This window comes from Myiozetetes cayanensis, unplaced genomic scaffold, assembly GCF_022539395.1.
Source record: "Myiozetetes cayanensis isolate MyiCay16 unplaced genomic scaffold, myiCay2020 scf6-25, whole genome shotgun sequence".
Lineage (NCBI taxonomy): Eukaryota > Metazoa > Chordata > Aves > Passeriformes > Tyrannidae > Myiozetetes > Myiozetetes cayanensis.
In genome coordinates this window covers 30,309,824-30,334,944 of record NW_026087853.1, presented here as the reverse complement: position 1 = coordinate 30,334,944, position 25,121 = coordinate 30,309,824, and the positions used below count along the sequence as shown (strand labels likewise).

Here is a 25,121-nt window from a genome sequence, read left to right as displayed (position 1 = left end):
TTCATACCAGTCATATTTTTTTCTTCTTTTTGGAAAATGCCAGCTTTCATAGAAATAAAACTAAAAAATAAAGAAAACCTGAAACAAACATTTTTTTTCCTGGAAGTAGCAGCCTTCTGAAAATTATTTTCCCCGTGAATAATAAACTCCAACTAATATACCAAGAACAAAAGATGGTAATACATTTTTGCATAGGCAGAATAGTCTTGTACAACATCTAAGTATTTATTTATAATGCTTTTGGACCCTAATTTCCTGTCATATCCTTCTTTCATGGGATATGGACCTAATACTTTTTGTGCTAAAACAGATGATTCTTTAAATCTGACACACAGTGAAACTATAGTTTGAAGTGTTACAAGTAAGATAAATACCACCATATAAATTCCCAGGAATTATTTACATCTTTCTTTCTTGTGATTAATTTGTATTCCCCTTTTATATTTATTTATGCAAGTTATACTTAATTAGGTAAAAATTAAAGATGTTTGTCATCCAAAGATAGGAAAAAAAATGTCAGGACATACTTCTTCAGGTTTTCACATTTTTCAATAATCTCTTACTTTTTAGCCTTCTGTTTTCTATCTTGTCCTCTAACTTATAGTATGAAAGGCAGTGTTCCATTTCAGTATTTTTCTTATATTTTTGCAAGTCATGGGAAAAAAATATTCCTAATTTCGTTGCTTAGTTTAACAGTCTTAATCCGTGTTGAGAGTTTTTTCTCCATTCTGTGGATTAGTAAAAGAGGCCAAGCCTAATTAGCCCAAAGAGCCCTATTTTTCATCTCATCAGGCACTGACCGTCTGTCAAGTCCTTTTCATCAGGGTGGTTGGATAATATTTAAACTATTTCACCTTGCAACGTAAACAAAAGATTTGTTTCCATTCTATTCAGAGTTTGGTTGCCTGTAAGAACTTCGAGTTTAAAGGCTTTATTCAAATGTTAGCAGAAAATGGGTTGTAGTTGGAAGCTATTTCAGATTTCTAGGATGACCTGAACTTCGCAAGAGATATCTCTTTTGTTAAAGATTTTGAGATAGCTAAGTACAGTGAGAACACTTTCTTTTATAACACGTCCAAAGTGAAATGTTTTTTTTAATCTAGAACAGGCAGGAGTCTGGGTTTGGTTTTGGTTTTGTTTATTTATTTATGTATTTATTTATTTATTTATTGTGGGGTTTTTAAATTAAATAAAATAGGTGGGGTTTTTTTCACCCCTGTCTTCTGTGGTATTTCTAACCATACTAAGTGACTTTCAAGTCCTACTTTTTTCCTCTCTGTGTAATTGTATTTCAGTTATAGTAATGCAGATGGTTTGTATGAGAGCTGTCATGTAGGGTGTGTTTGCATGGCATGCCTGGTCCATGCTAGCCACCCACTGCTTTTCCAGTTTAGTGTATGAGACTTGTTGGATGGATACTCGTGTAGTTCAAACAGTAGCTTGAGCTTGAACAATTCTTGCTTATAGTTGCTAAGATATAGTCTGCACAGACTTCATACATCTCTCAAAATCTTCATGGAAGGGCTGGCATTACACATCTTCTCTCACACCAATGAGTTACAGTCATTCTACCCTTGTGGCACAGAGCACAGACCTGAAGCTTTCCTCATGTGGGTTAGGCGTGACTATAGGCTTAAAGGGGATTTCAGGCTACAAGCAAGGCTGTGACATAGCCTGGGCTTGAGACATTAATAATGTGGATGGTCAATGAGACAGAGCATAAAAGCAGGTTCAATTAACTTTGTAAAGTAAATTGCAGCTCTGTCATCAGTGGGTTGAATTCTCTTATGTGTAACTCACTGAAACTGATGTTAAATGTGCAAATTGGGCTGACAGCTGGGTGTTCCAGCAGAGCAAATGAAAGGTTTCTTGGAATTCAGGTCTGCTTTAGCAGCCTTGGCTGCTAAAAACAACATCTAATGATACTAATATTTAAATAATCATGGATTTGAATAGTCATGGAAATACTTCCACCCATCGTCTTGGTGATGTATAGTAGCATGCTGCTTTGCTTTCTTACTCAGCAGTCATCCTTACTACACTCCCACAACCCCTTCATTGTGTCTCTTTTATTTCTATTACTTTTCTCCTTCATCTGACTTACACTTTCCTATCAGTACCTTTTGAAATAAGGAAGCTCATGCTTTGCTTATTCACATGAAATTATCTCTGCCACCCATTTCAACGCGCTGGGCAATTACCTGTAAGGTCATTTCAGAAATGAAAGGAAGGAATGCTGTATTTGTGTTACCTCTTTATTGCACAAGATCTTTGGAAGGGATGTAAAAGTGTACAGAATGGAGAAAGCAGTTTTAGGTGCACTAGGGTGTCTGAGGCACAGGCATAGAGCTGGCAAATGTATGATAGATCTGTAATGATCCACCCCTTTGTAGATCAGGATAAATTAATTTTATTGTCTAACATTCACTTACATAACTGAATCCAAATAATTGTATTGTAAATGATGTGTCAGCTTTTTATTGCAGCCATGTTGTTAACTTCATCCAACCAAATTATTCAAAAATTGATTTACTCCTTCAGAAAAAAAAAATCTTTTGTTAAAAACACATCTGAATATTGGTGTAGACTTTCATCCTGCATTTAGGTGCTTTGTAGTCTGTCTTTGTTCATTGTTCTAGAAACTGAACTGTATTTAATTCTGCATTTTTTTCTCCTGGGAACTACCTGTATTTCTGTATTACATTTCTGTGTAAAGTATAATTCAGTTAAGTATAATTCAATCATTGTCTCTGTGTCAGTGCAGTAAGGCACTTCATCTAACTTTCAACCATAAAACTTAATAGACTATGTTGGGATTTTCTGGAAAAAGATTTTAGGGTCCTCAGTCCACAGATATAGCATCCCCTTTATTTAATTCTAGGAGGAAAATCATTGAAGCGAAACTAATTGTATTTCTTGGTGACACAAGTATAGTGCTCAGGAGGACAAACCTTAGAGGTCTTTGGCCAACGTGCATAATTTGCATAACAGGTTTACTGTTACCACAGAACTGTGAGGACAAAAATAAAGGGAAGTTATGCTTTTCATTTGGTTCCTTTGGCATCTACATAGTGAAGATGAAAGAATTTTAAAATATGAAGAATATCTTTTGTATGAATCAGAAATATGACCAGTAGCATTTTGCTCTCACATTCATATAGTGATAGGCTTCAGAATGGCGCATGTTATCACTGTGCCTTAAAAGAGAGAACCACCCTTTTCAAGAACAGTACTGAATGCATGCTTAACTCAAAGTAAGACAGAGAGCAGGTATGTGCTTATGAATGACTTAAATAGAAATGCTTTCCAAAACAAAATTATATGCTAGATGGCCAACACTTGCAAAGGTGTAATTTTATATTTAAAGTAAATGTAATAATACTGGCAGCCTTGAGGTTGCCGGATTGCAGTAGTGACTGGTATTTATATCTGCTTCGTTAGCATGCCAGTGAAAAATTTCATGTGACAAAAATCCATTTGGCTAATGAACCACCTTTTAATTAGACTCTGAACTTTCAAAAGAATACAGCCTATTTTTTCCCTCAGTAACGTAATATAACTGCATTAAAAAGTTACAAAAGTGAATTGAGGGACAGAAACATTTTCTAGTGAATTAAGCAGACCACTTGTTAGGTACTTAGACATCTAAGGCTTTACTTTGGCAGACTTGACTGAGGCCAATAAAAAGGGCATTGTTACATAATGAAGAAAGCTTTGATAAAGCTGAGATACCTGTGGCTTCTTTTGGTGGTTTTTACAGTTATTTTGACATGCAAGTATTATTGAACATGCATGAAGTATCTTGCAGATGTTATGCAATCAGCCTTACACTGAAAAAATGTTTCCAAAAAAAGCCCTCTAGAGAAAATAAAAAGCTGTCTCCAAACTTCACTGGTTTTAACATGTAGGTGTGTCAGAGTTGAGACTGTGAAATTTTGCTTGTCATTTTGGCAGATACTTGTTAAAATATGAATAAATACAGACTGTATGAAAAAGACATTTAGGTAGTAACTACTAATGTTCTAACACTTTTTTAGCATTGCTTCTGGTCTACCGTTTTAAGAATGCTGTAATTAGCCAGTCCTTTATTGATTCATATCGTAAAACAAAAGAAATGAGTGGTGTTGAGAGGTAGCTGTTCTAAAGTAGCATGTTTCCTCATGTCTTCTGAAGCCTGCTCCGTTGATTGTGCTGTTCTCCTTTCATTCCTCTCATTTTCACTATCCCAACAGTTAACCCAGGCATAGTCAGTCTTCATCAATAACTGTAAAATTAATGTTGGTGTGCCTGAGGATGCATATCCTGATATCCAACCTGAATTCTCTGAAGGTCAGGAATACTGCTCTAGCCAATGTATATGATACCTTGCTGTTCCGGGAGAAGCGTTGGGAAGAACTGGAGAAAGCATTTACTAATTAATAAAAAGGCAGGTGAACTTAAAGGAAATAAATAGGAAGCCATGCACAACCCCCCTACAATTTCACTTCATATATAAAACAAAGCTGACCATTTCACAGAATCACAAAATCACAAATTCAGCCAGGTTGGAAAAGACCTCTGAGATCATCGAGTCCAACCAATGACCCAACACCACCCTGTGGTTACTAGACCATGGCACTCAGTGCCACATCCAGTCTCTTCTTAAATACCTCCAGGGACTGTGACTCCACCACCTCCCTGAGCAGCCCCTTCCAATGTCTGATCATACTCTCTGTAAAGAATTTCTTTCTAATGTCTAACCTAAACCTCCCTATCACAGCTTAAACCCGTGCCCTCTTGTCCTACTGCTGATTGCCTGGGAGAAGAGATCAACCCCCACCTGGCTACAACCTCCTCTCAGGGAGTTGTAGAGAGCCATAAGGTCTCCCCTGAGCTTTCTCCTCCAGGCTAAACAACGCCAGCTCCTTCAGCCTCTCATCAAAGGACATGTGCTCAAGTCCCTTGATCAGCCTCATTGCTCTTCTCTGGACCTGCTCCAGCACCTCAATATCCTTCCTGAACTGAAGGGTCCAGAACTGGACACAGCACTCCAGGTGTGGCCTCACCTGGAGTACAGAGGTAGAATCACTGCCCTGGTCCTACTGGCCACACCGTTCCTGATCCAGGCCAGGATGCCATTGGCCTTCTTGGCCACCTGGGCACACTGCTGGAGACCCCAGAAGTCTTCTCCCTCAGATTCAATACTACTGGTTTCTCCAATAGAGAGCGACCAAATACACCTGGATGTAAGGGAAAAAATAACTCTTTACCAAGAAGAAATACTAATAACTATACTGATATAACTGGGTTAAACAAACTGATGAGGAGAAACTTCCCAAGCCCTGCCCACTGGACCAAATTAGGATAGCGGCTGGCCTCCCTCACCTGGAAAAAACATATGTGGCCACAGGACAGAGACAAGATGACCACCCTTCCATGTAGTTTGTCTCCACCATACCTGGAAAACCTGTCAGAAACAGTGGGAGAGTCAGTGGTGGCAGGAAATGGCAGATAGCTGGGATTTAATACCGGCAGATGCTTGCGTGGTGCTGGAGTGAGGCTGCCCATCAGTGTCCTTTTGGGTCTTTGAAGCACCCGTTTCTGAGGTAGTCAATGCCCAGCATACAGGGGCTGTCTGGACCAGTCACAGTGGGGTTTTTCTGCCACTCTTTCTTGGTTAAGCTCAATTCAGCTTCTCACACTGTCAACTCGTGGGAACACCGTCACCCCAGATATGGAAGTAGACTCTGCCCCCACATGTCCTGATGACATTAAGGTACATTGAGCACCAGTGTCAACCAAAGCTTTGAATTCTTGTGGTTCTGATGTGACAGGCCATTGGATCCATACAGTCCAGTAGATTCTGTTGTCCCTTTCCTCCCCTGCCTGGAGGCAGGCCCTCTCCGATCTTGTTCATCATAGCTGCTTCTTCCTCCCTATGAATACATCTGGAATTCACAGGTATATCTCATGTGATAACTAACAACATTATCATCACCATCATTAAGGTCTAGAAAATCGAGACACTCTCTAGAATACAGGCCTTCCCCACTGCCTCTGCTTCCTTACCTATCCCTTCTGAAGAGTTTATGCTGCACTCCGATTGTGCAAGTCATCCCACCATCTTTCCGTAGTTTTCCTAATGCATGGTGGCCTCCAGCTCCTCCTCTTTATTGCCCACACTGCATGCATTGCTGTAGATGCACTTTAGTTGGGCTATTGATCCCACCACTTTTTTGAATGAAGAAGCCCTAATTCTTATGCAACTGTTCTCAGGCACTTCCATTCTGACACATCAGTATTTGCTGGCTCTTTGCTGCTGCATGAATCTCCATCCCCTATCTCCTCTGAGATGGCAGACTGAAGTACTTCGCTAGGACACCAGCTCTGAAGCACTGATGTGCTAACCCCAGATTATCTCTAACGAGCCTGATTTTATCCCTTTCCCCCTTCAAATCTAATTTATAGCTCTTTCAGGGAGCCCTGCTAACTCTTGTGCAAAGGTCCTTTTCCCCTCTGAGGCAGGTGTACTCCTGCAGTAGGCTTGGTGGTGTGTAAACTGACCTCTGATTACATTTCAAATTGTATTGAGTGATAAGTGATATTCTTGTTCTCTTTCCCCTTGCACACATTCAGTACTTACATGGTTAATTGTTTTGATAGTCAAATACTTAATTTTAGGATTTATATTTTATTGCTTCTATCCTAAAGAACTTGCCCTCCCAGATAAGTATAGCTGTTTAAGCTGTTTGATTATATACTTTGCCAAGAAAATCTTTCTGACTGGTACTTGCGGTACTTCCAGTAGGCTAAAATCTTCCTAATTGGAATCTTTTCACAGCCTATTTCTTCTCCTTAATCTCCATCACCTTTCTCTCTCACTTTTGTCTCATAGCTCTCCCTCTCCTCCTTCCTCTTACCTTAATCCTTGACCCTGGGCAATTTTCAGCCTGCTCCTCCATTTATTACTGCCTCTGCTTTGACTCTGTGTTTGGCATCTTGACTGGCTCAGGCACTGTCACTGCCCCATTTATTTCTGCCTTAAATATCTCACATCTCTTACTCCTTACACCTCAAATATTTTGAGAAATTTCAGTGTTTGTTAGGAGAAAACTTCTCCATTAAAAATAGATTATTATTTTCTCTCTCCTTAAAAATAGATTATTATTCTCTCTCTCCTTCAGTAAGTAGTTGAGCCTCTCCCATGTTATGTTGTTTGAAATATGTTGCCTCTTTCTTTTTTAAAACTGTCAATTCTTGTGTATTGTGTTACTTTGTTTGTTTAGCATTAAGCAGAAACAAAATTAAGAACAAAATTTTAGTTGATTCTATAGTTTAAATCCATCCACTTTAAGAGTCTGACACAGATGTATGTGCTAAGTTATAGGATTTGGACATATTATAATATGATCTTTAAAAAAAAAGGGAAAGAAAATGAGAAAGTTAAAGAAAAAAAAATAAAAAGGAAAAACCCCAATAATAATGCTTCAATTCTGCAGATTTTTTCACCAAATGTTCCCTTTCATTCTGCAGTTTCTATGTCAATATTTATTTTGCTTTTAAATATGTAAATGACCAGAAGTATTTCATTATTATAATTAATTCTCTATCTTTCTTTGTATTGTTACCACTTTCCAGGGAAACAACAAGTTAAATGCACTATATTTAGTACCTTTTCATTTATTCTACATAGCTATTAATTTACCAGATCTGTAACTTAATAGATAACATTCTTGCAGATGTGAATTTGGGACTGTCTGTAGTAGGGAAAGGATGGATTGCACATTGGAATGAAGGCACGTAAGATGATACTTTATTATTTAATAGGTATTAAGTATCATTATAGACTACAGTTGGAGCTATTATTGCTGCCTATCACATGAATTCAATGCTTATGAATTCATCAAACTTTAATAATTTCAGATAAAAATACACATCTTGTGTACTTATCTGAAACTGATGGTTTTAAAATCAGCTCGATAGCTTACTTACTTGTAAGAAATAGGCTGGAGAAAAAAAAATTTTTACAACAACAACAAAAAATTGTTAGATTAAAAAACATTTGAAGGAGGGTATTAAATTTTTGTGTAGGATCATTTTTGTCAGGATTATATTTCTGACAAATGAGGGTAAATAATAGGGCTTAAAAAAATTCACATGTAATTGATTCTTATTCTTGAATCTTGAATTTTTTGGAAAATGCTACGTCTGTGTGGGCCATGCTCTCTCCACCTTGCACTGGTTCTTCCTACTACTACAGCTGTGGGCAGTGTACAAGAAGCTGTGACTTTTCTTTGAATGGAAGACAAGAGCTAGAATAGAAGTAAGAAAAGATAACCAAGAAAAAGAGGCAGTTCTATTAAACTCATTCTGGAGTTAACATCTTGATGAATTAATTCCCAGAGGATAGATTGACACCATGTAAGAGTGCAGAAATATCCCACTGGTGGGGAGTTCAGCTGGTGCACCTGTGTGACATAGTCCAGAATCGGGAAGAGATACTAAGTTATGTCTGCAACTAGTAGAGTTAACAGAATCCAGGGCTGCATCAAAAGCTGTCCTAGCAGTGTTACTAAATAGTACTATAATACTAAATACTAAATAGTACTATAATTACTAAATAGGCCACATGCAGCCCTACAGGTTGGGCACAGAGTGGCTGGAGAGCAGCCAGGCAGAAAGGGGTCTGGGGGTGCTGATTGACAGGAGGCTGAACATGAGCCAGCAGTGTGCCCAGGTGGCCAAGAAGACCAATGGCATCCTGGCCTGGATCAGGAACGGTGTGGCCAGCAGGAGTAGGGAAGTGATCCTTCCCCTGTACTCAGCGCTGGTGAGGCCACACCTTGAGTGCTGTGTCCAGTTCTGGGCCCCTCAGTTCAGGAAAAACATTAAGGTGCTGGAGCAGGTCCAGAAGAGCAACCAGGCTGGTGAAGGGACTTGAACACAAGTCTTCTGAGGAGAGGCTGAGGGAGCTGGGATTGTTTAGCCTGGAGAAGAGGAGGCTCAGGGGTGACCTCATCACTCTCTACAACTCCCTGAGAGGAGGTTGTAGCCAGGTGGGGGTCGATCTCTTCTCCCAGGCAATCAGCAGTAGGACAAGAGGGCACGGGCTTAAGCTCTGTCAGGGGAGTTTAGGTTGGATTTTAGAAAGAAGTTTTTTACAGAGAGTGATCAGACATTGGAATGGCCTGCCCAGAGAGGTGGTGGATTCACCATCCCTGGAGGTTTTTAAGATGAGGCTGGATGTGGCACTGAGTGCTATGATCTAGTAATCACGGTGGGTTTGCATCAGGGATTGGACTTGATGATCTCGGAGGTCTCTTCCAACCCAGTTAATTCTATGATTCTATGTTTCTATGATTCTATGATTCTAATATTAGTTAGTACTATTAGCTATTGGATTAGTAGTTTTTATGACACTGGCTCAGACATCCTTCCAGTTGGATGTAGAAAATTAGTGTAACAAAACTTTCTGTGGGACTTCACAGAACAAAATGATCTCACAGACCTCTAGGTAAGTGAATTCTCTAAGTTGATTCTGTCCATTCATAGGATGTTATCACTCTCACTCAAGATAATGCATATGTTAAAGCAGTCTGGACAGCATTGCTAATGAGGTCAGAGAGAAAAAGAGACACTAGCTGTCAAATCCTCTCTGCATCTCTTGGGTTCTGCTATACTGGTAATAAAACAGATGTTCCTTTTGCTGCAAAGTCTTGTGTATTTTGGTTTTCATGAATGTTGAGCAAGGTTGCTGCCTGTTATCTTTGTTTCCTGATTGTCAGTATCTTTGAGCTGTCTGTTGAAAAAAGACGGAAGAATGTCACATGCAATGTGGTGTTATTCCCCGAGGAGGAGGAGGAAGAGCACAGGTCATGTTATCACAGTGCAGTTTTTCACTGATGAATCATATGCCCCGTGGTCTAGATATAACTACCATACTCAGTGTTAATTAGTTTTGTTACTGTAAGTAGTGTCCCTGGTTATCTATACAGGCTGTTCTTTTAATTATTGCTTCTAGTGCTTTGGCACATTTCTATCCATACTTCAGTAAGTCAAATCCTAATATCTGCACTAAAATATTTATATAATAACATTTATGCAATGTAGAAGTGACCTAAGTGACCTTTGCAAATAGATTCATCGATGTTAAAGCTTATTTTAGGCAGTTTACAACATTTTGAAGTGTAAGGTAGAAGATGTAGATTATTTAAAATCCTTTATTACATATGTCATGGACTTTTTATTTATCTGTTGCACAAACCAAATCTTTTTTGTGGTGACTTTTTCTTTCTGATAATTGAGAGAAGAGTGAGAACCAGTGTATAGCAGGAAATATTCTAAAAAGCATGTGAGAAAAATAATGTAAACACTTAAAGTCATTAAATAGCTTATTACATTTACTGAACCTGATGACATTGTAGTCTCTATTCCTAGCTTGCTGCCTAAAAAATGTTAGCTTTCAGCTGTGTAGCTTTTTGTCTGGATTTTCTATATAGTTCTTTATTCACCTTATTGCACTAGCCACAGGTTTCTAATCTTTTCAAAGACTATTGCTTACAAGGACAAATCTTGCTACACAAAATAAGGAATAAAGAATTTTAATATCAGTCTCCTACTCCCCAGTCTTTTAGTTCACTGGCTAAGGCCACAGATTGCAAAAATACACAGTGAAACACCCCCCATAGTAGACAGCAATTACAGTATTAGGCATGCTTCTGGTTTTGGTAGTTGCTTTGAGGGCAATCTGTAAAAAGTACGGTATGTGCTAGAAATTACTTCAGGTAATGAAAGAAACAGTTGTAAATTATTTTTTGGAAAATCATCATTATCTATTTTAGAGCACAAGACATTTAGCATATGCTTAATAACAAAAGCATATGTGAATTGTCAGTTATTTCAAAGTTTTCTATAGAACTTAATTTTTTTATGTTCACAAATGGCTAACTTGGGAAATGTTGTATAATTATATGCTGATTGGATATTTAACTGTATTACTTAGGGTGTTATCCCCATCTGGAAGTTACTGTGAGCAATGAAATTCTTTGGCATTAAAAAGGAACCTTTCAGTAAAAGTTCCTGGTGTTGCAGCTCAGAACCTTGGCCTGAACACTGATTATGGCATTTTGCTGTGGAAACATGAAGCTTCTTTGAGAATAGTAAAAGATTCAAAATTTGCACTGAAATGCCAACTGCTTCCTGTGTTATGTCCTCTTGGGGTTTTTAGTATGCTTTGTTTCTTTGCTTTTAATGCCAGTTCTGAACACTTGGAGGGCGTCCTGCTTGCATCTCTAAGCAATATTGGGCTGGAAAGTGACAAGGCAGGTTTTGCTCATTATTTGCTCAGTGTAACTAAACCAGTTAAATTTGAGTATGTGCTAAAGCAGTAGGCTTGAATGGGGTCAAGCTGCTCAGTACCTTATAGGTCTGTATCCTTATTCAGAAAATACATTCTGTACTTGTTTTGAGGGTTCCAGTTCCTCAGGTTTCTCAAGCACATGTTGAATGATTACACAGCATTGAAACTTGAATACGGTTCTCTTACCTTTCTGCTGATGATCCTGCTTTTTTTGTTTGCTTTGGTTTTGGTTGTTATTTTTTTCTCCCTAAGACAAATACTACTAATTTTTTTACACAACATTAGTAATAAGTGTTCTTATTTTTGCTATTAGGGCTTGCTCTCTTAGGGATTGGGGATTTTTGTCTAGAATAAATTGACTGAGGTTAAGGAAAAAAGCAGTATAAAGGATATAAGTTACTGTAAATGTAAAGCCTTAATAAAAAAATTATAAAGCGCATTCAATGCCAACATTCTAAATGAAAAATTATTTTAATGAAAAAGCATCAAATTTATAAAAGGAATTTATACCATTTGATAGATGTTGCTAATATTTTTTAGGTTTGTGACAATTCTGAAGTATTTTTAAAAAGCTTTGAGTTGTATCACATGCTTTTGCAGTTGATACACTCTGCATTGAGAAGCTGCATGAATGTTTTTCACAAAAAAGTAAATATTTTGGGTTTCCTTCACATCCTTATGTTTAGAGGTTGTTCAGTCGAATTTTCTAGTCCAGAAATCTTTATCTTCACCATTTTTTGCTGATCTTTTTTTTAATATTAGAAGTTCATGTGAAGGTTATGTACAATTTATCACCTCCTGTGCGAAAATATCCTCCTTCAAGTTCACACTTTAGAATAATACACTAATATTTATTTGCTAGCCAGGTCCTAATTTCCCTTGGCAATGCATTTCTCTGTTAGTATTGATTTGGAGCCTTTTAAACATTTTTCCTCTGATACCAGCAGTACTAAGTTGTATTTACTGTTTGCCAGAAGAAATAGGACACAGCCAAAAGACAATAAATTGTTAATTGTTTTGGATATTGATACTTTAGGAGCTTCTAGCTTTCTCAGCATTACAAGGATCTCAACTGCCACTCCAGGGCTTTGCTCCCACACTCACAACTTTGAGGGATTTGATTTAAAAGTTGTACTTAATACTGTGCCCATCGGTCTTCTTTGTTAGAGCTGTATAGCAAGTACCAGGCCTAACATTTGCTTTTAGAAATCCACAATTTTTCATCATGAGAAAGAATTTCTTAAATGTACTGTGGAAACAGAGGCAACCTTCAGCAAGGATTTTGCTAAACTGCTTATAGTATGAATCACCTCATGCTACAATACAGATTCAATAAAAATATATAAATTAGGGAGAAAGATGACACATATTGTTGTTCCCAAAGACAGCATTTAGTATAATTTTCCAATTTCTACTCCTCCACTACAGATTTTCTTAACGTTAAGAGGATTTATTCATGTACCTAGTACACAATGTTCACTTTTCTGCACAGGCAGCTCCACATGTCTTTACATTCTATCCAGTACAACAGAAAGAACTGTATTGATGCTAAGATTTCAGTCTTCTCTTGAGTTTCCAGCAGAGCAAACAGGTTTCTTCTATTTGCTTCCTTCCCATAAGGGAAATCTGGAAAATTAAAAGGGAAGGAGGATAGCCTCCTCCAGATTTTTAAATTTCCTTTCATATTTTCTTATTTTTCTCCCTACTTATTCATATTTCTTCAACTTTAAAACAGAATTTAACTGTAGAAAATCAAATCTTATAGTCCTCTGTGTCAGCTACATACATAGGAACACTGAGTGCAAAATTTATACATTTATACAGAATTAATGTCTTTATATACTAACAGATCTGAGATAACCACATGTAGCATGTGAATGGACCTGTGTAATATCATCTAACTACAGAATCTGAAACTGCTGAGACAACTTCCAACGCTATGTTTAATTTGAGATTTAATAAAATGGTGTCTGTAGTAACAAAGAGACGTTTTAAACAGGAAAAATCAGAAAGCATTTACTGCTTAGAAAGAAAGAAAAAGGGACGGATCATGAAATTTGAGGTGTCCACAGCAAAAAAAAACCAATTTTGGTAGGATCTGCATATTTTGGATTTCCATAAATTAAAAAAAAATATAGGTTGACTTTTCAGCTCAGTTTATCCTCACATTCCACCAATGCTTTCAACAACATTGGTCAAGCCTAATCTATTTGAGCAAAGAAGTGTAGCAAAGACTGTTTAATGTGCTGTAACTCACTGAGGTAAGATCTTGCAACAGCTAAATCCCTACAGTAATATCATTGTCTTAAGTTAGTAATATCGTGAGTCCTTTAAATGTAGTTCTGATGTTCAGAGTGTTCATCTCTACTGTCAAAATGCTGCCTTTAAATAAGCAATTTTTGCATTTAGACTGTTTCAGTTTTGTGGTCCACTTGCTGAAAAAATCTACTTGATTATTAATTTTGTTTCTTTGTTTCTAAAATTTAAGCCCCCCCCAAAACTTTAAAGGTCTACAAAACTTTGCATTCAGAGACACATTTTCAAATGGTGTGCAAAGACTTAAATGATATTTACCTTCTTTTCACTCCTTAGAGGAGAACAGTGAACACAAGTGTCTAGTATCTAATTAACACAAGGTTCTCTTCATGCAAGTGTTTATAACATTCAAATAGATAATAGAATTCTACATTACATAGGAATCAACATACAAAAAGAGTAACTTGTATTTTATCATATGTGATATAACAAAGCAATCTAGAAAGAATGCAGTGTGATTAAAATATCAATATATAGAATGACCAGTGGTCAGGAAACATAGCGAAAAAGTCGTAAACATTGGCCTCAGACTTAAGTATGTTGTGATTAAGCAAACCATGTTCCCACAGGGAATGGATATCATGACTCATCCTAATTCCTTGAACTAACAAAAAAAATGTTTGAGAAGCTGTTTTTTCCCCCAAGTTCTTTGTTCAAGGCAGCTGAGAAAGTACAAACAGTTTTTCCATAGAGAGAGACTGCCCAGAGAAAACATACCATGTCCACAGAAACTGTAGAACTGAGTATTCCGCAATGGTGACTTAACAGAAATGTATTATGTTACCTAATGCGCCTGTTTGCTAATTTGAGACTTTGTGTTTAAAAGACTTCGTATGACAAGAATGTAATTTGTACAAAAAAATTCAAACATAATTACCTTATAATAATGTAAGTTCAGCATAGGACTAGAGGTTTTAGGAAATGCTGGATGTACTATTTATTATCACAGTCTGATGATGTGACCCTGTCTGTACCCCTGAGGTTTAAGTGCCTCATTTGTCTTACTTGTAAATGTGACAAGAGAAAAAAGTTGTTTACTTACACTCACAAAGTCTGCATGGTAAAAATTGCCAAAGAAGCATTAAGTATTCAGTCTTCCTGCATTTACATTGCTGTCTTCCATTCCCTTGGGACGATAGATGGCAACAGATCTGTATTTGGGCAGTCTTCTTTGTACATGCAATGCACATTGCAGGCGCTCCTAATTGGTATAAACTGTAAAATCTGGAACACAGTTTGAGTAGCAACTGGACATTTTTGAAGCCTTATTTTTTCAGAGGGGGAGGAAAAAAGATGTCAAATCTATTAAGTTGGCTAAAAGATAAGCATATGGATTTTAAAACTTCATAAATGTAGACTATGAGTGAATTATATATACATTTGTTTGCATATGCATGCATAAAATATATATGACTTTTTTTAAACACATGCTCAGATTTCAGTGTGTTGCCAGTTTTTCAAAAAAATACTTTCCTGTGTAAATGTAAGTAGCAGTAAAATCCATCTGTTGGAGCTGACAGAATGGTGAACTTCAGGGAAAAATATGACCAAGCATTTAAGAATTTGCTTAAAATAAAATACTTTGAGAGAGGGTTGAACTTCTCCTTTCATTCCACTGTCTGCTGAGGTGGATGGGTCCCTTACCGTAGAAGTGGTTGTACCCTAATGGTGTGTACAGGTGAGAACTGGTTCAGGGAAGAATGGGGTCATCAGCTACCCAGATTGGAATAGAGTGTGAAGCATGGAGGCAAGGTAACAGACTCGGGAGCAGTCTGCCAACAGCAAAAAATGCCATAAATTAATATGATGGGGCATAAAATTAAATTTGGACAAAAACTGAATCTCTGCAGCTGAGGGAGGTACTAATTTTTCTAGAGGCCCAGAAAGCATTTGGCAGGCTAACTGTTCTTAGCTGGGCCACAGTTAATTATGGCAAATACCAGCTGCTGCAAGAAGGAATTCTGATTGTGGCCTCTTGCTACAGCTCAATATCACTTAATGAATCAATGAAAATTATTTCAGTGACCATATTATGGGTAAAATTCACTGCCACAAAGAAATTTTCTCTTTAGGACTAGCTGATGTAGAACAGATATCTTGAAAAACATAGATAAAAATAATTTATCCAAACATACTACAAACTATAATCAAGCTTTGAAACATTGAAGGTAATGCTGAGCAAGGTGGAAAACCAGTGAATGGGTAATTATAAAACTAAGATGAATTCCCAAAGAGCATTGAATTTAAAATAGTATTTTTTCCTGTTTTTTACTATGCATTTTAATGCTGTTTTAATACAACATTGTTTTATGAAAGCATGTATGGATTTTATAGGTTATATTACATTATTCTGATTTTTTCTGATGAAAAATCAGTAGATACTCACAAAATTTGTAGCACTGATACATGAACAGAAATCAGGAGAAACACTAAAAACTGGCACAATAGATTTGCTAGCATGACACAAATAATGTCCAACTACCTTAAAAATGGTAATTTTTACTGTTTCCACTCACTTGAAACTTTCTATTTTCCATATGTATAATCACATAAAGTAGGGTGGCCAGAAATAATAGGGCTAATTGTACAAAACAATAAAAATGAGGTCAAAATTCAACTGATACATTTTATTCAGCTTATTACACTTCAAAGCGGAGTATTTGCATGTCTGATCTTAAAATTTTCTAAATATTAGAATGACTTATGTAATGACATAGGGGCCAACAAGAAAAATATTTATGAAATGTGTAAAAATATACAGAAAAGCAGCGATTCAGACAGTCAGAAAGCAAGTTTCTCTTTTGGTCTCTGATCTTAAAGATAGCATATCTGGACTTGAGAATGTCGTTAAATATGCTGTCTTGTGTTTGAATATCTTGATACAGTTTCATATTATATGCAGTGCATAATTTCAAAATGTGTAAAGGTATGTGTAATACTCTTTACTCTTTTTGCAGAAATGTTGTCTTTTGATAGGATCTTACTTTGAGATTTCATGTGAATAAGCAGATGAGTTTATTCACACAATAATAACTGATTTGTACTTTGGAGCGTTGGCCATTTTACCAAGTGTTCTACGTTATTATTCTTATTGATACAGCGTAGCACCTGAATTATTTGGAGCTGTAAGCTATCAGAAAGTTTGAAAATCAGCCTATATTTAAGCCAACATTCTTACACCTGCCAGTCCTAGTGCTACTTTTTTAATGTGGTCTTCTAAAATTAGGGAAGAAGAAAAAAAAAACCTTTTAAAAAGTACAAAATTGTAAGTGCAGTTCATAGAATCATAGAATGGCCTGGGTTGAAAGGGACCATAAAGATCATCTAGTTCCAACCCCCACCCCATGGGCAGGAACACCTTTCACTCGACCAGCTGCTCAGAGCTCCTTCCAATCTGACCTTAAATACTTCCAGGGTTGCTTTTATAATGATGAGCTACAATATGCAGCAGCCAGGAATTATGCTAGTGTCTTAAGTTTCCAGTAAAATGCTCTAGGATGGATGTGTCTATGTATATGAAAGAGTGTATATACCCTAGAGAATATAAAAAGAGGTGTATGTATCCTATATCATATCAGACATTACACTTCAGAGAACACACTGACTTCATGGAATTAATTGGTAGAGGCTATCATGCAGAAAAAGGCATTTTTGGAGGGGACTAATAAACCAGCAATGCTATGAATGAGGGAGAGTGCTGAGTAGTTCTAGTTCATGACATAGAGGAGTATACTGTTGGCAGTCAGGTTTTGTTCTTTCCTCTCCCACTAAATCCATGTCTGTTTGTAATTAAACAGTTCCAAAACCAGGTTGATACTATGTTTTAAGGTTATTGGAGCAAGGCAATAACTTCTGATTGAAAAACTGCTTTTTACGCATTTGGTGTAAGGGACTTATGTGGATTGGCACAGTCCCCCCTAAGGCTGTGTTTAGCCAACGTTGAAAAGTTTGTCTAATCAGTCTGTGGAGCTTCCTTAGTGTAGTTTTTATACTTCACACCCACCTCTGAAATGCGTGTGCATAATAAACACGTTCAGAAGAACAGTAAGAGTGCCTTGGCAGAGGAGTTGAAAACTCAAGCATTTTACACACAATCTGTGTCTGTGTATGGGGGAAAGACAGCCCACTTTTTTTTTTTTTTTTTTAATGCTACATCTGTCCCACAAAATTTAAAGACAAAAATATTTTTTTTCTGAGTGAAAACAAAGTTTCTACCCCATTTATGCCATTCTGTTTTCTTTTAAGCAAACAGGAGAACTGTAAGTGCAAGTGTTGGTAGTGTGTACCAGAGTTTCAAAAATATATATAATTTTCTGTGTGCAGGCATTATCTGCAGATGCATAGAATTATTTTATTTAATTTCATTTTACTTGGGCCTTCCAGCAGAGTCTGCTTTAAAGGATGACTTCACTGAACGGCTGACTAATTTGGATGTGGCAAACAGAGATGAAGATACCTGGGTTCTGGACTGCAAATTGGGGCACTCCAACTCGTTTACACATTCAAGTGATAAAGAGAAGATCAACAGAAATGTGTTGCATTTGAGCCTGGAACTGAATGTGAGTAGGACTCTATTCATGCTATATTGGGTTTCAAAAAGCATTTATTATATATAATTATGTTTTTGGTATTCATTTATTTAGAGTCTGTGAGTCCATATATCTTTGTGCAGCTAAGCCTGAGAGCAATACATAAAGAAAATTTTTGAAACTGTATACGTAGGTTAAGATACATGATGTGTATGGGCGTTTAGTTTAAATTAGTTGCTTCCTGGAAATGCATTGCAGGAGCTAGCAACTAGGAGGCAGCAAGGGTAAGTACCAGGAAAATCCAGGTCAGCAAGCTGTGTATGTGCACCTGTGCACATGTGTACCTGTGTGTGTGTGTGTGTGTGTGTGTGTGTGCGCTTATGTCCATGTGCACAGCCCAAGACTGCTGGGAGCCAGGCTCTTGCCTCTCAGAGTTTTTGTGCAGTTGAACTGGCACTGGCATCTGACTGGCCATGAGTTTGGCAGGAAAAGTTTCTAAACTTCCTGAGATATAAAAACACTGAGGCTTCAGAAGGCAAACTGAGTTAATCACAATGTGAGACACTTCAACATGGCCCAGCTTAATGTAGCTGGAAATATTTACATGTTCCCAGGATGAGCAGTAAGCAGCCTACAGATAGACATGTTTGGGCAAAAGTTTTCAAATTGGGAAAAGGAACAGAATGTAATAGAAGGGGAAAGAAACATGGAAAGGATTGAATGGTAGAAAGATATTGTCTTAAAGACTAGACTACCTAATACAGTTTGTACAAAGAAACACTAACAAAATTTGTGTAATAGTGACATCTATTGGTAGAAATACCAGAATTGACTTAGATGTACATTTAAAATGCTTTTAATGGTAAAGTATTAAAATGCTTTTAATGGTAAAGCATTAAAATGCTTTTAACTGTATCGAGATATTCAAACACCATTGCTGTTCTCTTGATCTTATTATAAAATTGGTTTCTTGTCCTAATCTTCTTTTCCTAAAATAATTATTTAGAGTACTGTTGTACTACTGTGAATGTACAGATTTATCCTTGTAGTAAAATGATGAGATGAAAACAAATAACTGGACTGAGAAGAATTGTGATGTAGCTGTTATCACTGCTAGAAATATATGCTACAACAGGAAGTATATAGTCCATGAGGATACTTTGCATTTACAGTCCTTGTATAGAGCAGGAGGAGTTACAAATTAAAAGTCATTTAAGAACGATATTTTGAGTAAAATAAGAGGTATTTAAGATTAGTAAGCAGTTTATTTCAATTTTTCTTATTTTTTTAAAAGGAACATTTTATGTCAGAAAATCTAATTGCATTATGAAAAACAGAGTAATTTCAGTTTCTTGTAGTCAACAAGGAAGAATATTTATGCCACTATTTTTAAAAAGTTCAGAACAAAAGTCTTAATATCTGTAAAAAATAAGGGTGCTCAGCATGGGCTGATGTGTTGTTAGGTTCCCATCAAGACACTTTTTTCTTTGGCTCGCTCCCTGTCACTTTTCTGAAAGTCTTTTAGAACAGAACTCTGGGTTGAATTACACAACTCTTGTATCTCCAAGATAAGTACTTGGGATTGGAGGAGGAGCTGCCAAAAGAATGGTAGTGAGAAGACTGCTGCAGTTGTTGCCATTAGAATCTGTCTGGACTGCAGTATTGCTAAAAGCAGCCTATAAGAAAGAAAATGGCCAAAACCAGGCTGCAAGAGTTGCTCTGGTGAGAGCAACCCCTGGGCATTCCCTTCCCCTATAGGGTGGGATGTCACACCCAGATACTGTCTTCCCTGTGCAGTCATCAGACTGGACAGCAAGACAACTGTGGTAAAAAATGTGCCAGTATCTGCAGGGCACTCAGAAGCAAATATGTTTCCAGGAAATAGCATCTGAAATGGACCGATTTATTTACACACGGTTGCACTACACCCAGTCATGTGATCTATGGCACTTTTCTGCTGTTGGAAGAAAAACTTTAGTCTGATTGATCAAAAGTTTGGCACTACCTTTTTATAATGCAGTTTTGTCCATAATAATGACAATGGGAAAAACAAAGCTATTTATTGAATAGTTCTGTTTCCTCTGGATTATGAGCATCCTAACATTAATGTATAATATACTTGTATATGTTAATATATAGATATACCAGTGTTTGTTTACAGAATCATAGAATCATACAATGGTTTGGGTTGGAAGGGTCCTTAAAGATCACCTAGTGCTAACCCCCCTGCCAATCTTTCACTAGACCAGATTGCTCAGAGTTCCATCTAGCCTGGCCTTGAACACCTCCAGGGATGGGGCATCCACAACTTCTCTGGCCAACCTGTTCCATTGCCTCACCACACTCACAGCAAAGAATTTCCTCCTAATATTTAATCTAAACCTACTGTCTTTTAGTTTGAGTTTGAATTTGTTCCCCCCTTGCCCTGTCACTACATACCCTTGTAAATATTATCTCTTCATCTTTCTTGTAGGTTCCCTTCAGGTACTGGAAGGCCACAATTAGGTCACCCCAAAGACTTCTCTTTTCCAGGCTTAACAAATGAAATTGTCTCAGCCTTTCCCCATAGAAGAGTTGCTTCATTGCTCTAATCATCTTGGTGGCCTCCTCTGGACTCACTCCAAAAGGTCCATGTCTTTCTTGTGCTGAGGACCCTAGAGCTGGATGCAGTACTCCAGGTGGGGTGTCACACAGGCAAAGGGGAAGAATTCCCTCCTTCAGCTTACTGGCCACTCTGCTTTTGATGCTGCCCAGGACATGATTGACTTTCTGGAAATGCACATTGCCGGCTCATGTCCAGCCTCTCATGTACCAGCACTCCCAGGTCCTTCTTGGCAGGCCTGCTGTCAATCTGTTCATCCCCCAGGCTGTGTTGATAATGGGGGCTTGATCCAAACCAGGGGCAGCACCTTGCACTTGATCTTATTAAACCTCTTGAGATTCCCATGGGCTCACTTCTCAAGCTCTTTCATTATATTATTGAAAACATGTTTCTATGTTTTTATTCTATTGGAAGAAGTAGATGAGTGAATGAATTCTGCTCTAACAGGACTTTTAAATGCACAGTCTATGTCAGAAGCATGAAAAAAATCCTGCATTAGATTTTAAATCTTACGCATGAAGAAGATACAGAAATAGGGAAGATAATGAAGCAAAATGGAAATGCAACTCCATCCAATTTTTATACAGCATTTCATCTCAGAAAAAAATACATAAGTGAGATGTGAAAATTCAGCTAAAATTACTATTAATAGCTAGTAATTACCTAAGAAATTATGGTAAATTAATGTAACTGTGGATTTTATTTTGTAAAGGTTTTTGTTTAATGTTTATTATATCATACTGTAGATGGGGAGTAAAAGGCCTGTTGAAAAGAGATGAAAAGAGAGCAAACTAGAAAAGGAAAAAGATTAAAAATTCATCTCCATTCTTTGTTACACTAAGTGCTAGCCTTTGTGCCCTAATGCACAAAGATCTTAGTTTACTAACACAGATTATAGTGGTCTTCTGTTCCCTGTCTTTGTTACTTGTATGTCTGCTTGTATTAACTAGATCAGCCAATACATCTTCCTATAACTTCTGTCTCAGAACTACCATTGATTTTTCATATGATGGGTTTTACAGGCTAACTGTTCCATACATTTATTGATACAGTATGCACTCCTTCAAAATAGTAAACTGACTTTCTTAATGTCCTTTCTGATTTTATAAGCATATAGCTATTAGTCTTTTTTCAAATTCCCTAAAGTAATCCATATCTCAATGTCAAGCAAAATTTAGATGAAGATGTTAAAAAAGACTTTGCATTTATACAGACCTCTACACCAAATGTGTCTGACATCTATGTATTCTGTTAATGTCATGTAATACAGAATTTTGATAAGAATTATCAGTCTCTGTTTCTATTGCTAAGTCTAAAATTAGTTTCTTAAATTTAAAGAAATTATGTTTATAATACCCAGATTCTCAAAACTCAGGAAAATTGCTCACATAAAATTGAGAATAATGATCAGTCAAGGACTTAGAGGTTTTCTTCCATCTTCCAGGTATTTTCTATCTTAGAGCATTTAAAGAGTTAAAATACTAAGTATAAAACAAGATAAACAGCAAGAGAGAAAAACAGGAGAGCAGGAAAATGTTAAGACCACTATCAATTCTGCACAGTAAATGTTGGGCTGGGGACAGGGCAGGGGGCAGGACTGTGTCAGCTGAGCTTCAGATCAGTTTAAACCACCCAAGCTACAACCACAGCCTGCTGCTTCACGTGGCCCTCCCAAAGCCTGACACAGTTTCTGCATATTTGATTCTATTCCTATTTTCAAGAACTTACGGAAACTTTTCTTGATGTGAGGTTCTTTATTTTGAAAAAGCAGTAGAAAGATTGTTTTCTATTCAGTTTAGGCACCTTGCTGTTTTGTAGAATGTGTCTTTCTGTCCTGTTCATGTTTATCTAGTTTGTTAATATAATCATCTGAATAGATAGGGGGTCAGGAAGTCTTGAGCCCTGCTGTGTGATAGTGATAGAAATTGGATTACCTTATTCTGGCTTAATATGTGTTTTCTTCAAGACTGGTTTTAAGACCTGCTTCAGACAAGCTCTTAGACACCTTGAGAACAGAACTGGAATGAGTTGTAGGTGTGACTTCTGTCTGTGATGAAATGTAGGTCAAAAAGGGTGTGGATTTTTAAATGTGCTTTAAACTGTAAGGAATGGTTGTCCTTTTGTATAATTAGTGCATTGACTGCCGTGAAAGTTGCTATGACAGGTTTTAAGGGCTTTTCTGAGGCACCAGAGAGTTGTCAGTTTTATTAAGTAAAGAGGCTTGTAACATTATCATAACTGATTTTTTCTAGAGATTTTGAAGTTGTTCCCTTAGATGCAGTGTTACAGCCTGTTCAGAGAGACTATCCTTATGAGATCCACCCAGCATTAAAACACTTCTGCCAACAAACTAGCTCCATCTCATTTGCACATCACAATATGATGATCTCTTTTTTGTATAAAAATATTAATGAGCACATATTGATGTATGCATTTTACCTAGAAACACTCTTGGGTAAGTAACAAATATGCATTTAATTATCAGCTCTCCAGTCCCTCAACAGGGGACTGTCCACTGGGTTGATCATCAGAAAGTAAGAAACGAGTCCTTACAAAAGCCTTATTTGAGACTAGGGGTTTATGGACTGTGTGGTGAATTTGAGAGAGGACTGACTTCCAGTTTTTGACCATTTCTCCAAGGGTAGATATAGACATGAGTTTCTTTGTTTGTCCTAAAGCTCAAAAAGCTTGAAAGTTTGTCCACACTTCCTAGAGTTTACTACAAATATAGGTACATATAAAAGCAGTATCCCTTTCTGCAGGCCTGTGAGATTACCTCTGGTTTTATAAAGTATTATTTCTACTTCTGGAATTTTAATTATTTAGTATTCAGCTCTGGGATTCCTGGCATCTCAATACATTGTCTAACCTGACAGCCAATGTACCATCCTTTTCCTACTAATTTGATCCTTGTCTCCTAAATTGTGTTGGGATGTTGTTTAGAAGTAAAGTACGAGATTCCTGGTTTATGTTCACTTTAAAACTAAACTTTTCATATGTCCTATTAAAATCTTAAGCAATAAATAGTAGCTGTGATCAGTAACCTTATATTCATAAGACTGTTTCAGCTTGGTGACTCTTGTTTATTAAAAGAAGTGTGAGTTGCTGTTAATATTAACAGATAAATAAATACTTAACATAATCTGAATAAGTATGTTTAGTTTAAAAGGTACCATGAAGCTGTTCATAATGGTAAATTTTTTGTTATGACCAAGAGAACTGTTTTGAAAATATGGTTTAATGTTTATCCATCATATATAGTTAACCAGACCCCAAATAAATACGCACATAAATAAATAAATAAACAAACAAGACATAATCATACAAATTATTAGAGCAAGGAACAACTAGTCCTGTGGTTGAACTTAAAAACAGATGTAAATTTAAATGTAGGAAACTTTGGTTCAGTGTGATCACTTTGCCCCAGTTATTTTGTCATGAAATAAAATTTAGAATTGCTGTAGCTTTGCCTTCAAGAAATTTTGTCTTGCTGGAAATCACCAGTGCTGAGATAGCTTCCTTCCACCTGTTTTATAAATTCTAGGATTATAAGAGTAGGTTGGTGTAAAGAGTCCTAAAGACTCTGTGTCTCTTTCCTTACGTAGATCTTCTTTTCGTGATATTAATCTGTGTTAAGCCTAGAAAATCAGGGGAGCCATGACCCATCAGTTGCTGCTGACCTTAGCACCTGGTGATTAAGCATAGCGGAGAAGCAAGTCCAGAGCTCACTACAGGAAATGTCAGGCAGTAAGGCAGAAGACGTTGCTCTGTGTTAAATCACAGATAAAGATGGGAATGATTCCAGTGCCCTTTGTCTATAGGTATGCACGCAACCCTGTAATTGAGAAGGTGTCTGTAAACTTCATCTAAGCCCTTAGTATTACAATCTGATTTTTCAGGAAACTTTCTTCCTGCGGGAGATACCAATGACTTTTGCTGTTGACTTTATGATCTTTTATAATATATTGAAAAGATAAACAAATGCTTTTTGCATGGTCTACATTTTTAAATATCAAACCGAAAGTTAAAAATGTTGAGATACTTTGTTGTTGCTTGTTGTCTGTAATATTCAGCTTTTCAGTAAATGTTTTTTGGAAATCACACACAGTGATGTGATCTGCAGCTAATTTCCTTGTGAAGGACAACTTTCCCCATGTTGCTTGTTTAAGATTACTCATCACAGCTAAATGGCTGACTGTAGAATGACCCTTTAACTTGGGTGAAGAAAAAAAAAAAAAGGTATCTTTGCATTTCTAAGGTACCAGTGTGGAAATTTGACTAAACAAACTTCCAAAAGGCTTGGGAATAAGAAGAATATAAATTCCTGCAGGTTTGC

At 37.0% G+C, this 25,121-nt stretch overlaps 1 protein-coding gene across 4 annotated transcripts in view; it reads left to right on the top strand.

Moving 5' to 3' along the window:
- Positions 1-25,121, top strand: part of FMN1 (formin 1) — a 186,406-nt gene that overhangs the window by 26,973 nt on the left and 134,312 nt on the right. For 3 of the 4 annotated variants that reach the window (XM_050335930.1, XM_050335932.1, XM_050335929.1), the window contains exon 3: positions 18,038-18,213. In XM_050335930.1, the coding sequence (XP_050191887.1) occupies positions 18,038-18,213 (176 nt within the window). The remainder of the gene's footprint in view (positions 1-18,037; positions 18,214-25,121) is intronic. The other variant, XM_050335931.1, reaches the window with a different exon arrangement.